Consider the following 17,057-nt stretch of genomic DNA (forward strand, 5'->3'; position numbering starts at 1 on the left):
TATTTGTAATACAATGGAACCTCGACATGACTTGTTTTGCCTAGAATTTATTATATCACCAGATACTTTATACACTATATAACTATAACCTGAACTTGTATTAACTCCAACCAGAGATAACACTGACAGTGAAGCTTCCGCAGGTGCTAGAATCATGTGAGTTTAAACTAGGTAAACATTTCTATAAGAGAAAAGTTGATTTCTGACTACCGTACATTCATGGGAAGCTGGCAAGTAGCCCTATTGTTGTATTTCTTTTGTTGTTGTTGAGATGGAGTCTTGCTCCGTTGCCCAGGCTGGCGTGTAGTGGCGTGATCTTGGCTAACTGCAGCCTATGCCTCCCGGGTTCAAGCAATTCTCCTGCCTTGACCTCCCGAGTAGCTGGGATTACAGGTGCAAGCCACCATGCTTGGCTAATTTTTTTATTTTTAGTAGAGAAGGGGTTTCACCATGTTGGCCACACTGTTCACGAACTCTTGACCTCAGGTGATCCACCCACCTCGACCTCCCAAAGTACTGGGATTAGAGGTGTGAGCCACCGCACCTGGCCGTATTTCTTAAGATACTTTTCAACATGGGGCCTTACAGCACAATTTTATATTTTGAAATTAGCTGGCTGGGTGTGGTGGCTCATGCCAGTAATCCCAGCACTTTGGGAGGCTGAGGCGGGTGGATCGCTTGAGGTCAGGAGTTCAAGACCAGGCTGGCCAACATGGTGAAACCCCGTCTCTACTGAAAATACAAAAAATTAGCTGGGCGTGGTGGGGCGTGCCTATAATCCCAGCTACTTGGGAGGCTGAGGCAGGAGAATTGCTTGAACCCAGGAGGCGGAGGTTGCAGTGAGCTGAGATTGTATCACTGCACTCCAGCCTGGGTGACAGAGCAAGACTCTGTCTCAAAAAAAAGAAAAAAAAAAAAAAAGAAAGAAGTTAGGATAATTAAAAATAAAAATCATGTTGGTGATGTAAAAGAATGCGAATAAAGAAGTGGTAAGAGATTAAAATGAAGAAAAGTTGTAGGATACTATACGCTGATTGGCAGTATTCAATTCTGTGCTTCTTCATGTTGTTACGGAATAAGGTAACTTTGTTCTGTCTTTGATATAGAAGTATATTGTTCTTTCTGTTCATATTACTGCATTATGTTGGTTAAGCTGGAAGTACATTATGATCTTTGGAAAAATGAGTTATTAATATTTAAAATAGTTTTTAATTTATTAATAAGATGTAAACTTTTAATCTTTCAGACCAGTCTTTGAAGTGGTGAATTAAAGCAATTTGTAATTTTTTTTCAAAAGGTGGCTGCTGTTCCTCCAACTCCCCAGCCTTTAGCTCCTACACCTTCAGCACCCTGCCCAGCTACTCCTGCTGGACCAAAGGGAAGGGTGTTTGTTAGCCCTCTTGCAAAGAAGTTGGCAGTAGAGAAAGGGATTGATCTTACACAAGTAAAAGGTAAATCTGTTTCTATGGAATGGAGTTATAAAGTTAAAATTTAGTTGAATTTCCTCCTTAAGACTTGCAAGTACAACTATGTATAGCCGTACTTATAATTGGGATAGTAGAGACAATCGTTAATAATTCCATCAGAAGGGAGAAATAGTTCTTTTGTTGCCACCACAGAGAGTAGGGAAACTTTTACTGAGCTTTATTTACTCTGCCTAGAATCTACCCATACACTTTAGATACCTTTTTTTTCCTCTTCTGTTCATGGAAACTGCTTGTTTGGTGAAAGTATATGTACTTGTTCAGCAGAATTTGGTTATGGGACTTGATTGTGTAATAAGAAACCTCTGTTAGTGCTAGGTTGACTGTAGCAATAAGCAAAGCAAAATAAAATTTGAAATTGGGGTGATTTGGAATGACTTAATAAAATTCATATAAAACAGAACTAGAGCTCCCTGAAGGCAAGGGAAGACACCTTACTTGTCTGTCTGTCCCCAAAGAAGAAATATAGGCTTGTGATAAGAGCATGGGGCCTGGAATCAGACGACCTAGCATTTAATCCTGGCTTTACAATTTTCTATGTAATATGTTTTCCAGTGAATTACTTAAATTGCATGTCCTTATGTCAATTACTTTTCTATCTGTAAAACTGAGGTACTGTACATCATATAAATTGTGAGAGTTAAATGAGCTATAACAGGTGAAGTGCTTAGAACTGTATCTAGCATATAAGTACTCAATACATGTTAGTTGTCATTCATATTGATATTACTGCCTGACGCTTAGATAAGTTTTTTTGAATTAAACTTAAGCTAAAATTTAGTGTAGGATAACTAAGGTACTTATTTGGAAAAGGGGGGAAGTTACTATTCTTGGAACTTGGTTTGATGGCTAGTACTATGTGCCAGTCATTTAACTTACCATATTTAATGTACACAACACTTCTTGAAGTAAGAATGATCATTTCTTATTTTCTGGATAAGAAAACAGACTCTCAGACTCTTCAAGGGTTCTTCCTTCCTGTTAAATAGTAAAGTTGCAGTGTTAACTCTAGATTTGTTTAACACTAAAGCCTGTTTCTTCACACTACCCTATCCTGCCTTCTGTTTTGATGCTCTGCCATCCATAATTACTAAAGAAAAATACGCTTATTTCCCCAGTTGTCTAGTTATGGGTACTCAGTGTGGTTATCCCCTATCTGCAGTTTGCTGTCTTGTAGTTAGAAGGCAAGCCAATCCCAAGACACAGGAGGAGAATGTTGTAAATTTTTTGGACCTCAGAGATTCTTGTAATATTGGAAGACTCTTTATTTTCCATCTTAATGCCATTTCAGTAGTATATTGCTATTCTTTATGTATGCATGATTAAAATCAGGGACAGCAGTGTAAGTTGGAATAACTTTTAAAGGGAGAAAGGACTGGGTTAATAATTATATCTAAAGAATTTAGACAAGCAAAGGAGGACCACTTATTAGATATTCAGCAATACTGGTTACCTTACTAAAGATATAACTGGAAAATCCTTTAGTTATGAGCTGAGAGGAGTGTTAAGAAAAAAAAAGAAAAAATCCCACTATTCTTACTATGCAGGCAGAGTTAGGTGATAAATATCATCGAATACTATCTACACATCAGACACTTGTTCATCAGGTGGATAAGATTTCAGTTTCAGTTGCTTATATGACCAACAATAAAGAATTAAATGAACAGAAAGAGAGTATAGCATTAGTAGTTAAGAGTGTGAGCTCTGTAGCTGGAATGCTTGGGTATGAACCTCAGCTTCTTACACTAGCTGTGTGACCTTTTGTGTCACAGTTTCTTTGTATATAAAAACAATGGGTTTAATGGTTATGAGGTTTAAATAAGTTAACCAGTGCCTGTACAGAGAAAGCATATCTAGGTATTAGCTATAATGATAATAATATTTTTGTTATTAAATAAGATGATTTAAGTGCTGAGAAAGAAAGAAACTCAGTGATATACTAGTGAGTGAAAGGGTGGATGGATATACGTGCAGTCATGACTACTTTTAGACAGGGTGGTTGGGAGATCTTTTTGATGAGGTGACATTTGATTTGTTTTGAAAGATAAGAAGGAGGCAGCTTGAGCCAACCATGTGAAGAACTGGGGAAAGATCATTTTGGATAGAGAGACTAGCTGTACACAGTCCGAAATGGGAAAGAGTTTAGCATGTCTGAGGAACATAAAAGAGGCCGGTGTTGGCAGGGCGCAGTGGCTCATGCCTGTAATCCCAGCACTTGGGAGGCCGAGGTGGGTGGATCACAAGGTCAGGAGATCAAGACCATCCTGGCTAACACGGTGAAACCTTGTCTCTACTAAAAATACAAAAAATTAGCCGGGCATGGTGGCGGGCGCCTGTGGTCCCAGCTACTCGGGAGGCTGAGGCAGGAGAATGGTGTGAACCTGGGAGGTCAAGCTTGCAGTGAGCCAAGATAGCGCCACTGCACTCCAGCCTGGGCGACAGAGCAAGACTCTGTCTCAAAGAAAAAAAAAAGAGGCCAGTGTTAATGAACCATAATGAGCAAAGGGTCTAGTAGGAGATGAGATTGGAAAAAAACAGGGATGAGAACATAAATGACCTTATGGATTATGGTAAAGAGTTTGAATTTTATTTAAAGTACTTGAGGAAGCCATTGAGAAATTTAAGCAAGGAAGTGAAATAAAATGATTATGTTTTTAAAAGATCATTTTGGTTGCTCTATGGAAATGGATGAAATATTTATCTAGTTTATGTTTGACAAGATCCCTACTTTTTTTTTTTACCCATAGTCCAGTGTTCTTCCCTTTATACCATATTACTTTATTATGGCCTGTTGTGCTGCCCGAGAGAGATAGGGAAAAGGGTTTAAAAGGTTTCAACTAACTCCTAAGTCAGGAAATTCTTGTGGGTGGCTGAAGCTTAGCACAAGGCAGGTGGTACTACGGATTTCCTCCTCTTGAGGGGCCGTGGTGTCTAGATCAGCCTTGGTTGGAATAGTTGGAATAGCTGGTTGTAAGGGGAGGTTATGGTTTCTGTCTTTTATAAAGGAGAGAAATCTAACGGGTACTACTACCTCTGTTCTAGAGCTCCTAGTGAGGAGAAATACAGTCCTAGCCAACTCAGTTTTTGTAATGAAGGAAAGGAATTGGGAAGAACTATACACAACAAGAGTCCTTTTTAAAGTCTGCCTTGGGGGAAGATGAATCAATTTGACCAAATTTTTCCTAGAAGTGGGCCATTGTGAAAGGTATTCTATAATAATAACTAAATTCTGAATCTCCGTAGAATTAAAGGTCAAGATTATCTACTTGGGTCCAAAATTAAACCTAAGAGGCTGTAGGTGGGAGGAGGGAGGAAATTGAATATAAGTAAAATTAAACCTACTGAGAGAACTTTGAAGATCCTTCCTAATGTGTGACATTGCACATTTTTCCTTCATTTCCTTTAACATGGGCCAGTTTAGAGCCTTGGCTACTGTGAAAAAGCTATGAATCATAAGAGACCACATAAGGAATGAATGATTCTAAAGATGAGATAATTGCAGTAAAGAGTTATTCATGCTATTTTGGGGTGAAAAAATTGACTTGATTTGTCAAAACAATTATTGTTAGACTTGTAAATTCTGTATAAAAGGAATTCTTTGTGGTCACATAAATCCAGAACCCAAATGAGATCTATGTCACGGCAGAGGAATGGTTTTTTGGAGCTAACCAGGAGGAAGCAGCTAGTTTCCCTTTTGGAGATATAAACTGTGCTCAGCATTATCCTTATGCCAGCATTTCCCAATTTAAAAGTAAGGAAGATGAAAAAAATTAAGTACAACTTGGATAAAACTCTAAAAGAGAAATACATAAAGGAATATTTGCAGTAGTTAAAAAGAAAAGACCCACTCCAGATCACACACTGGTACTCTGTGTGGATTAAAATTAATAGTTGACAAAAGCTGGTATTCATAGGGAGAACCTTAAGGGGTAGGGTTAAGGCTGTGATCCTTTCAGAATGTTTTTGGCAGTAAACCCTTAGGAGCTTGCAGTTCAGGATCACAGTGTTGATCTCCTTGGGGAACCAGTGGTATGTTTTCATGTATGTGATATTTATGTCTCTTACAGGGACAGGACCAGATGGTAGAATCACCAAGAAGGATATCGACTCTTTTGTGCCTAGTAAAGCTGCTCCTGTGAGTTATGTGTAGCTCTTACTTTTTTTGCAGTTTGTCTCTACAGCCTGTTAGACCATTTCATACATTATTTATGAATGAAATAGCTCAACCAAGACTGTTTTCTTCCAATTTCAGTGGTTTAATAATACAGTCATCCCTCAGTACCCATGAGAGGTTGGTTCCAGGAGCCCCCTTGTATACCAAAATTCACAAATGCTTAAGTCTCTTATATAAAATAGTGTAGTATTTGTATATAACTTACCCACATCCTCTAAAATACTTTAAATCATCTCTAGATTACTTATAATATTAAATACAAGGTAAATGCTATGTAAATAGTTGTTATATTTTATTGCTTAGGAAATAATAATAAGGACAAAAAGTCTGTACTTGTGCAGTACAGATGCAACCATTTGTTTTTTTCTGGAGTATTTTTGATTTGCCTTTGGTTGAATCCAGTGATGCAGAACTTACGGATATGGAGGGCCATCCAGTGATGCAGAACTTATGGATATGGAGGGCCACGTGTATTTAGATATGTATGTGCTATCATTTATATACAAGATCAAAGATGATATACTACATTGACATGTATCCCACATTATGTTTTAAGCTAGTTAATCGGTTTTTGCTTTGAAATAAAAGGTTTGTTCTTTTTTTCTTTTTCAAACTATTTTAAAGTACAGTTGAATGAGTTGTTTTTGGTGTTTGGTTTTTTTGTTTGTTTTTGAGACAGTCTCACTCTGTCGCCCAGGCTGGAGTTCAGTGGCACGATCTTGGCTCATTGCAACCTCCGCCTCCTAGATTGAGGTGATTCTTGTGCCTCAGCCTCCCAGGTGGCTGGGACTACAGGTGCATGCCACCACACCTGGCTAATTTTCGTATGTTTAGCAGAGACAGGGTTTCGCCATGGTGGCCAGCCTGGTCACGAACTCCTGGCCTCAAGTGAGCCATCGTGCCCAGCCTCGCAACCCCCTTTGTTTTAACATTGTTTAGGATAATGGATTAGCTTGTTTATATTTATTTATTATTCCTTGCAGCTTAAGAATGCTTCCATTGCTTTTCTTGAACATAATTTTGTAAAAACAAAATTATTTTGACATAAACTGGTCATTGAACGTACTCTGATACAAAGAAAAATGACATTTAAAACATGATTTCAGAATTCTACGTAAAAAAATTAAAATTCTTAAAACAAGCAGAAGTCTCTTTTGCTCACTGGGGGCAGAAATAGGTATTCTATAAAGCTTAGTTTTTAGACTGGACATGGTGGCTCATGCTTGTAACCCCAGCACTTTGGGAAGCCAAGGTGGGTGGATGACTTGAGCCCAGGCGTTTGAGACCAGCCAGGGCAACGTGGCTAATTTCTGTCTCTACTAAAAATACAAAAAAATTAACTGGGCATGATGGCGTGCACCTGTAGTCCCAGCTACTCTAGGGGCTGAGATGGGAGGATTGCTTGAGCCCAGGAGGTTGAGGCTGCAGTGAACCATGATTGAGCCACTGCATTCTAGCCTGGGTGACAGAGCAAGACCCTGTCTCAAAAAAAAAAAAAACAAAACTGCATAGTCACTGGCAGTCTTTCCCAGGTACTTATGCTAAGATTGAGTCACAGTTACTAAGAGCTTTTTCTTTCCTCCCATAGGCTCCAGCAGCTGTTGTGCCTCCCACAGGTCCTGGAATGGCACCAGTTCCTACAGGTGTCTTCACAGATATCCCAATCAGCAACATTCGTCGGGTAAGAGAATTACCATCATCTGGAATCAGCTATTAGGGGCATCTTTACTGTAGTTGTTTAGTTGCTTCCATAGTTTTTAACACATTAACAGAGGCTTTTTAAGTTGTGAATATTAGATGATTAAGGGAAGTTTTGGCCAACTGAATACTTGAATCACTTTGTTCCTGTTAGAAGGGCCAGGTGTGGTGGCTCACGCCTGTAATCCCAGCACTTTGGGAGGCCAAAGCGGGCAGATCACAAGGTCCAGACTTCGAGACCAGCCTGGCCACCATAGTGAAACCCCATCTCTACTAAAAATACAAAAACTAGCTGGGCATGGTGGTGCTCGCCTGTAGTCCCAGCTACTCAGGAGGCTGAGGCAGGAGAATTGCTTGAACTCGGGAAGCGGAGGTTGTGGTGAGCCGAGATCGCGCCACCACACTTCAGCCTGGGCAATATAGTGAGACTCCATCTCAAAAAAAAAAAAATCTAGGAGATGTTATATTATGGCGGAGTCCTCCATCTTTCAATTATAATAATGCTTGAGGTAAGTATTAGCAGAGAGTAAGGTGAAGAGACAAATAGAGCCCTGAATTAGTTAAGGTCTTAACTCAAGATAATTGATTTTTTAAATCTCTTTGGTTTCAGGTTATTGCACAGCGATTAATGCAGTCAAAGCAAACCATACCTCATTATTACCTTTCTATCGATGTAAATATGGGAGAAGTTTTGTTGATACGGAAAGAACTTAATAAGGTAAAAGGTCTGAAAATTCCAACTTTCTAAGTTATAAAAATTTTGTCTTTCCCCACCAAACATTTATATTTTTGTCATATATTTTGTTACAATATGTCAGTTGGTGGTTACTTTCTTGATCTTGTCCTTTGAAGCACAAGATTTTAAATATTGGTTATGTCCACTTTATCAATTTTTTTCTTCTGTGCTTTTGGTATTATATCTAAGAAACTATTACCTAGTCTAAGGTCATGAAGATTTATACTTATGTTTCCTTGTAACAGTTTTATACTTCTAGTTCTTATATTTAGATCTTCGCTCTATTTTGAGTTAATTTTTTGTAGATAGTGTGAGATAGGAATCCAACCATTGTTTTGCATGTGGACATTTATTCTTTCATCCCAGCACCATCTTTCCCCATCAAATTGTCTTGGTATCCTTCTCAAAATTAATCATATATGTGAGAATTTTATTTCCAGATTTTTTTTTTTTTTTTTTGTAGATCTTGTTATTTTTTGTTTTGTTTTGTTTTATTATACTTTAAGTTCTGGGATGCATGTGCAGAATGTGCAGGTTTGTTACATAGGTATACATGTGCCATGGTGGTTTGCTGCACCCATCAACCCATCATCTACATTACGTATTTCTCCTAGTGCTATCCCTCCCCTAGCCCCCCACCCCCCTACAGGTCCTGGTGTGTGATGTTTCCCTCCCTGTGTCCATGTGTTCTCATTGCTCAACTCCCACTTATGAGTGAGAATATGCGGTGTTTGGTTTTCTGTTCCTGTGTTAGTTTGCTGAGAATGATGGTTTCCAGCTTCATCCGTGTCCCTGCAAAGGACATAAACTCATCGTTTTTTATGGTTGCATAGTACTCCATGGTGTGTATGTGCCACATTTTCTTTATCCAGTCTATCATTGATGGGCATTTGGGTTGGTTCCAAGTCTTTGCTATTGAGAACAGTGCCGCAGTAAACATACGTGTGCGTGTGTCTTTATAATAGAATGGTGTATAATCCTTTGGGTCTATACCCAGTAATGGGATTTCTGGGTCAAATGGTATTTCTGGTTCTAGATCCTTGAGGAATCACCACACTGTCTTCCACAATGGGTTGAACTAATTTACACTCCTACCAAGAGTTTAAAAGCGTTCCTGTTTCTCCACATTCCAGCATCTGTTGTTTCCTGACTTTTTAATGATTGCCTTTCTACCATTCTAACTGGTGTGAGATGGTAACTCATTGTGGTTTTGATTTGCATTTCTTTAATGACCAGTGATGATGAGCTTTTTTTCATGTTTGTTGGCCACATAAATGTCTTCTTTTGAGAAGTGTCTGTTCATATCCTTTGCCCACTTTTTGATGGGGTCGTTTGTTTTTTTCTTGTAAATTTGTTTAAGTTCCTTGTAGATTCTGGATATTAGCCCTTTGTTAGATGGATAGATTTCAAAAATTTTCTCCCATTCTGTAGGTTGCCTGTTCACTCTGATGATAGTTTCTTTTGCTGTGCAGAAGCTCTTTAGTTTAATTCGATCCCATTTGTCTATTTTGTCTTTTGTTGCCATTGCTTTTAGTGTTTTAGTCATGAAGTCTTTGCCCATGCCTATGTCTTGAATAGTATTGCCTAGGTTTTCTTCTAGGGTTTTTATGGTTTGAGGTCTTACGTTTAAGTCTTTAATCCATCTTCAGCAGCCAGGCGCGGTGGCTCACACCTGTAATCCCAGCACTTTGGGAGGCCGAGGCGGGCAGATCATGAGGTCAGGAGATCGAGACCATCCTGGCTAACACAGTGAAACCCCGTCTCTACTAAAAATACAAAAAAAATTAGCCGGGCGAGGTGGCGGGCGCCTGTAGTCCCAGCTACTCTGGAGGCTAAGGCAGGAGAATGGCGTGAACCCCCGGGGGGCGGAGCCTGCAGTGAGCCGAGATCGCTCCACTGCACTCCAGCCTGGGCAACAGCGAGACTCTGTCTCAAAAAAAAAAAAAAAAAAAAATCCATCTTCAGTTATTTTTTGTATAAGGTGTGAGGAAGGGGTCCAGTTTCAGTTTTCTACATATGGCTGGCCAGTTTTCCCAACATTGTTTATTAAATAGGGAATCCTTTCCCCATTGCTTGTTGTTGTCAGGTTTGTCAAAAATCAGATAGTTGTAAATGTGTGGCATTATGTCTGAGGCCTCTGTTCTGTTCCATTGGTCTGTATATCTGTTTTGGTACCAGTACCATGCTGTTTTGGTTACTGTAGCCTTGTAGTATAGTTTGAACTCAGGTAGCATGGTGCCTCCAGCTTTGTTCTTTTTGCTTAGGATTGTCTTGGCTATATGGGCCCTTTTTTGGTTCCATGTGAAATTTAAAGTAGTTTTTTTCTAATCCTGTGAAGAAAGTCAATGGTTGCTTGATGAGGATAGCATGAATTTATAAATTATTTTGGGCAGTATGTCCATTTTCACGATATTGATTCTTCCTATGCATGAGCATGGAATGTTTTTCCTTTTGTTTTTGTGTCCTCTCTCATTTCCTTGAGCAGTGGTTTGTAGTTCTCCTTGAAGAGGTCCTTCACATCTCTTGTAAGTTGTATTCCTAGGTATTCTGTTCTCTTTGTAGCAATTGTGAATGGGAGTTCACTCACAATTTGGCTCTCTGTTTGTCTGTTATTGGCGTTTAGGAATGCTTGTGATTTTTGCACACTGATTTTGTATCCTGAGACTTTGCTGAAGTTGCTTATCGGCTTAAGGAGATTTTGGACTGAGATGATGGGGTTTTCTAACTATACAGTCGTGTCATCTACAAACAGACAATTTGAATTCCTCTTTTTCTATTTGAATACTCTTCATTTCTTTCTCTTGCCTGATTGCCCTGGCCAGAACTTCCAATACTGTGTTGAATAGGAGTGGTGAGAGAGAGCATCCTTGTTGTGTGCCAGTTTTTGAGACTGAGTCTCACTCTATTGCCCAGACTAGGGTACGGTGGCGTGATCTTGGCTCACTGCAACCTCCGCCTTCCAGGTTCAAGCAATTCTTGTCCCTTGGCCTCCCGAGTAGCTGGGATTACAGGGATAAGCCACCATGCCTGGCTAATTTTTGTATTTTTAGTAGGGACAGGATTTCACCATGTTGGCCAGGCTGGTCTCGAACTCCTGACCTCAAATGATCCACCCACTTCGGCCTCCCAAAGTGCTGGGATTACAGCCATGAGCCCCCATACCTGGCCTATTTCGAGGTTCTTAATTCCATTCCATTAATCTCTCTATACCCTTAATGACAGTACCACAGTCTTGATTACTTTAGCTTTGTAATAAGGTGTAAAATCAGGAAATGTGAGTCGTCTTTGTTTTTTTCCTCAATATATTTTTTTTTATTTTTTTTATTTTTTTTATAGACAGAGTCTTGCTCTGTCGCCCAGGCTAGAGTGCAGTGGCGTGATCTTGGCTCACTGCCAGCTCCGCCTCCCAGGTTCACGCCATTCTCCTGCCTCAGACTCCCAAGTAGCTGGGACTCCAGGTGCCCACCACCACGCCCGGCTAATTTTTTGTATTTTTAATAGAGACGGGGTTTCACTGTGTTAGCCAGAGTCAAGATTGTTTTGTCTGAGTCCCTTGCAATTCTAAGTGAATTTTAGGATTAGCTTGTAAATTTCTGCATTGAAGCCAGTTGACATTTTGATAAGGATTGATTGGATGTATCTGCTGATCAGTTTGGCAAGTGTTGCCATCCGAAGAATATAGTCTTTTCATCCATGAGCATGTAGATACCCTTGTATTTAGTTAGATGTTCTTCAGTCTCTTTCAACAATTTTTTTATAGTTTTTCAGAGTGTAAGTTTTGCACTCTAAATTTGCATTTGTTAAACTTATTCCTAGGTATTTTATTCTTTTTGATACTACTCTAAGTGGAATTGTTTTCTAAATTTCATTTTCAGATTGTTCATTGCTACTATATAAAGGTATGATTTTTTTTTTTTTTTTAAGACTAGTCAGATATACTAGTGAGAAAGGGGGAAAGAGTAGAAAAGGAGTTAGATTTATAGCGGACTCTGAGCAATCAGTTGAGATAACAATTGATTTTTCTATATTGATCTTTTTTTTGTATACCTGCTGAAATGGGATCTATATTGACCTTGTATCCTGCAAACTTGCTGAAGTCATTTATTAGTTCTTACAGTTTTTTAGTGTATTTCTTAGGATTTTCTGTAAACAAGATAATGTTATTTGCAAATAATTTTAGTTTTTCCATTTTGACCTGTATGCCTTTTATTTCCTTTCTTGCCTAATTGCTTTGGCTGGCACCTCTAGGCAATGTTGAATAGATGTAGCAGAAGTGAACATCTTGTCTTATTCTTGATCTTTGGGAGAATAAGTCTTTGATCATTAAATAGTTGTGAGGTTTCCCTAGATCAGGTTGAGCAAGTTCCCTCCTGTTCCTAGTTAGTAAGAGTGTTTTGATCATGAAAAGGGGTATTGAATTTTATCAAATGCTCTTTCTGTGTCTGTTGAGATGGTTGTGTGCTTTTTGTCCTGTATTCTATTAGGACATTATTACATTAATTGATTTTCAGATGTTAATGGAAATTGGCATTCTTGGGATAAATCACATTTGATCGTGGTGAATGGTCCTTTTTATATATTGCTGGATTTTATTTGCTAGCGTTTTGTTGAAGATTTTTACATCTATATTCATAACAGATTAGTGTGTAGTTTTGTTTTTTTTTTTTCTTCTAATGTCGTCTTTGGTTTTGGTATCAGGCTAATACCAGTCTTATAGAATGTGTGGGGAAGTGTTTCTTGCTCTTCTTTGATTTTTCCTTGAAAGAATTTGCAAGGAATTGATATTAATTCTTCTTTAATGTTTGGTAGAATACTGACGAAGCCATTTGGGTCTAAGCTTTTCTACATGGATAGTTTTTAAATTACCAGTTCAATCTCTTTGTGAGTTATAGGTCTATTCAGAGTTTTCGTTTCTCCTTGGTTCATTTTTGGTAGCTTGTGTCTGTATGGTTGTTCATAGTATTCCCTATAATTCTTTTTACTTCTGTAAGGTAGATAGTAATGTCCCCTATTTCACTCCTAATTTTAGAAATTCTGGTCTTCTCTCTTCTTCTTGGTCAGTCTAACTGAACATTTATCTTGTGGTTGTCATTTGGTTGATCTTTTCAAAGAACCAAATTTTGTTATTGTCGAGATGAATGAAAATGATGACATAATGTACTGGAACTTATGGGATATGCTAAAGCAGTGCTTAGCAGAAAACAGCTGTAAGAGTCTGCATTTAAAAAGATGAAAGAATCAATGTTTGGTTTCATTTCTTTCTTTCCACCTCAGGGTATTTGTGTATTCTCTTTCTCCTCCTCCTTTTCTCAAGATTATACAGTTTTACTCTTTAGTGAGAGAATTTAGAAACTACAGTTGTCCAGGGAGGGAGAGCATTAGGAAAAATAGCTAATGCATGTGAGGCCTAATACCTAGGTGATGAGTTGACAGGTGCAACAAACCACCGTGGCACATGTTTACCTATATAATAAACCTGTACATTCTGCACATGTACCCTGAAACTTAAAATTAAAATTAAAATTTAAAAAAAAGAAACTACAGTTGTTCTTGTCTTTCCAGATTTTAGAAGGGAGAAGCAAAATTTCTGTCAATGACTTCATCATAAAAGCTTCAGCTTTGGCATGTTTAAAAGTTCCTGAAGCAAATTCTTCTTGGATGGACACAGTTATAAGACAGTAAGTATAACTGGGGAATATATATATCCATCGGTAGTTTTCTTGCATTATTTAATGTGTAAGTAGGAGTTGAGGGGATAAGGAGAAATGGAATACAGAGAGGCAGATGACTACATAGGTCAAACAACTTGAAAACAACACAAAAATGTTTATGAGTTACTGCTTTTTACTTTTTTTTCTTACTGGCTGCAATTTTCAACCTTGGTTTTTTTTTTGTTGTTGTTGTTGTTGTTGTTGTTTATTTATTTTTTAAAAGAGATAGGGTCTTGCTCTGTTGTCCAGGCTGGTCTTGAACTCTTGGGCTCAAGCAATTCTACAGCCTCGGCCTCCCAAAGTTCTGGGATTTCAGGTGTGAGCCGCTGTGCCCAGCCTGCGATATTGCTGGATTTAGCTCGTAAAGGGTATAGATTCTTTGTATGAGTTCAGCAAAGGGAGATTAGTGAACAAATATGTGTAATTAAGTTGATAATGACTGTCACAAAGCAGGGTTAAACAGATGATTTTCATTCACCCATGAGTTCTCCTGAACTTTAGGGGCAAAATTAAAACTAGTAATTGTTAATAATAGATGGTATAGAGTAGTATGGTACTCAGTGTGTCTCTTTTATCTCATTTAATTCTCATGACCACCTTATGATATAAGTGCTTTCACTTCCATTTCTAGATGAAGAAACTGAGACTCAGTGAGTTAAGTAACTTGCCCTGAGTTAGTAAGTTAGTGTTGGGACTGTGATTAGAACCAAGCTTCTGACTCGTAAGCCTATTCGTTTTCTACTGTGTAGATGCTTTTATGTTACTCTTATTCTGAAAGGAAAAAAACAAACTTTTTTCCTTTGTACTCTGCTGTCACACAGTTACAGCACCACTTCTGTGACCAGATGTGTAGAGGCAGGGGTGGGGAGGGTTTCTGCACACACCAACCAAGCAATTAATTCTGCAGTGAATTCCTCTAATTCAATTCAATTCTGGTGCTGTCTACCTGTAGATAGTGTCAGATCCCAAAGATTGAGGGCTCAGTCCTACAAGACTGCCCTCACTTCAGATGCCAGTCAAAAGTGTAGGCCACTCATACTTGTACCTGACTGGCTACAAACTGGTTGCTGTGACCTCTTCCTTGGGTTTGATTAACTTGCTAGGACAATTCACAGAACTTGGGGAAACACTTTATGTTTATTATAAAGGATATTACAAAGGATACGGATGAACACCAGATGAAGAGATGGCCAGGGCGAGGTATGAGGTGGGGTGGTGCACAGCTTCCATGTCCTCTCTGGGCATACCACCCTTCCAGCACTTCCACAGTTCAGCAACTGGAAGCTTATTAAATCTTGTTGAAGAGTCTTGTAGAGGGGGCTGGGGAGAAAAAGGAAAGGAAAAAAAAAGTCTTTGTAGAGCTTGATCTTCAGGATCTCCAGCCTACATCTCCCTCCCCTTTCCGTTAGGTCAGTGGGTAGAGCTAAAAGTTCCGACTCTCTAATCCTCTAGTCATTTTGACCCTTCTAGTGACCGGCCCCATCCCGAGGTTACTTAGGGATCCCACCGTAAGTATCCATCATGGAGCTTATTATATAAGGGGCTCATTATAAATAACAAAAGATACTCGTATCACTCAGGAAATTCTGGTTTTAGGGGCTCTATGACAGGAACTGGCAACATGGGGACAAAGGCCAAGTATATATTATACCACACTTACTAACATTTATTAATATTTTAGGGCCGGGCTCACACCTGTTATCTCAGGACTTTGAGAGGCCGAGGCAGGTGGATCACTTGAGGTCAGGAGTTCGAGACCAGCCTGGCCAACATGGTGAAACCCCATCTCTACCAAAAATACAAAAGTTAGCTTGGCGTGGTGGTGCACGCCTGTAATCTCAGCTACTTGGGAAGCTGAGGCAGGAAGAATTGCTTGAACCCAGGAGGCGGAGGTTGCAGTGAGCCGAGATTGTGCCATTGCAGTCCAGTCTGGGTGATGAGAGCAAAACTCCGTCCCAAAAAAATTTTTTTTCTAATAAATATTAAATTAAGGTTGGAATACTGCTCCATGGCTTAGAGTGACTTATTTTAACCCTTAATCTGAGGTCAGTTCCCAGGAGGCAAACACAACTGTTTGGTTTTTTTTTGTTTTTTGTTTTTGAGACAGAGTCTCTCTCTATCGCCTAGGCTAGAGTGCAGTGGCGTGATCTTGGCTCACTGCAACCTCCGCCTCCCGGGTTCAAGCAATTCTCCTACCTCAGCCTCCTGAGTAGCTGGGATTACAGGCATGGGCCACCACTCCCAGGTAATTTTTTTGTAGTTTTAGTAGATAAGGGGTTTCACCATATTGGCCAGACTGGTCTTGAACTCCTGACCTTGTGATCCACCCACTTTGGCCTCCCAAAGTGCTGGGATCACAGGCGTGAGCTACCACGCCCGGCCCTTAAACACAACTTTTAAACTATTGTTTCTTCTGGTATTTTATTTACCTGCAGATTTCCAAATAACATTTTTCTGTTGCCTTTTATGAGTTTTTCGTTTATTTTACTTGACTGACTCCCCGTTAAAGAACATTAATATTTAGCTTTAGCTCCAGTCTTGGGACTAGAGAGAAAAAAAAAGGTAGGTTTGTTATGCTCTTCCTACATACACACACATAACACCATCCTCCCAAATTTATTATACCACAGATTTGGATTAAATCTATATTTGGGGCTGTGCATGGTGGCTCCCACCTGTAATCCCAGCACTTTGGGAGGCCAAGGCAGGTGGATTGCCTGAGGTTAGGAGTTTGAGATCAGCCTGGCCAACATGGTGAAACCCTGTCTCTGCTAAAAATACAAAAAAAAAAAAAATTAGCCAGGTATGGTGGTGCATGCCTGCGGTCTGAGCTAATCAGGAGGCTGAGGCAGGAGAATTGTTTGAACCTGGGAGGCGGAGGGTGCAGTGAGCTGGTATTGCGTGCGCCACTGCACTCCAGGCTGAGCAACAGAGAGAGTCTGCGTTTCAAAAAATAATAAATAAATGTAAATCTATATTTGGTTAATTTTTTTAGAGTGTGTGTGTCCGTTGTTAATATTTGTATGCCTGTGAAAATGATTGTGTATGACTAAGACATGTATGATACCATGAATGCTAACCTAATTGATTTTAATAATTACTTTAGGGAAGGCTAGTTTTCTATGTATATGTGAATTCTTTCTGAAACTCCACAAGCGAGGAGAGGAGATTCAGAAACCATTTAACCGTTTCTCAGTCTCATCAAACCTATTGGGTAAACTCTTGGTTCTAACTTTTCCTTGGTCGTTCTTCTC

The 17,057-nt window shown here is 39.3% G+C and overlaps 1 protein-coding gene and 1 long non-coding RNA gene across 14 annotated transcripts in view; one reads left to right on the forward strand and one right to left on the reverse strand.

Moving 5' to 3' along the window:
• Positions 1-17,057, forward strand: part of DLAT (dihydrolipoamide S-acetyltransferase) — a 38,369-nt gene that overhangs the window by 11,468 nt on the left and 9,844 nt on the right. For 9 of the 13 annotated variants that reach the window (XM_055273107.2, XM_055273109.2, XM_055273115.2 and 6 more), the window contains 5 exons: positions 1,298-1,451; positions 5,552-5,619; positions 7,247-7,339; positions 7,967-8,074; positions 13,655-13,770. In XM_055273107.2, the coding sequence (XP_055129082.1) occupies positions 1,298-1,451; positions 5,552-5,619; positions 7,247-7,339; positions 7,967-8,074; positions 13,655-13,770 (539 nt within the window). Of the gene's footprint in view, positions 1-1,297; positions 1,452-5,551; positions 5,620-7,246; positions 7,340-7,966; positions 8,075-13,636; positions 13,771-17,057 lie in introns of all 13 variants that reach the window. The other 4 variants (XM_055273111.2, XM_055273118.2, XM_055273106.2 and 1 more) reach the window with 3 other exon arrangements.
• Positions 13,919-15,108, reverse strand: LOC134736221 (uncharacterized). The gene is made up of 2 exons (XR_010120107.1): positions 14,969-15,108; positions 13,919-14,151 (listed from the first exon to the last, which is right to left on the reverse strand). It is a non-coding gene; the product is annotated as an uncharacterized lncRNA (long non-coding RNA).

This window comes from Symphalangus syndactylus, chromosome 3 (genome assembly GCF_028878055.3).
Source record: "Symphalangus syndactylus isolate Jambi chromosome 3, NHGRI_mSymSyn1-v2.1_pri, whole genome shotgun sequence".
In the NCBI taxonomy this organism is placed as follows: Eukaryota; Metazoa; Chordata; class Mammalia; order Primates; family Hylobatidae; genus Symphalangus; species Symphalangus syndactylus.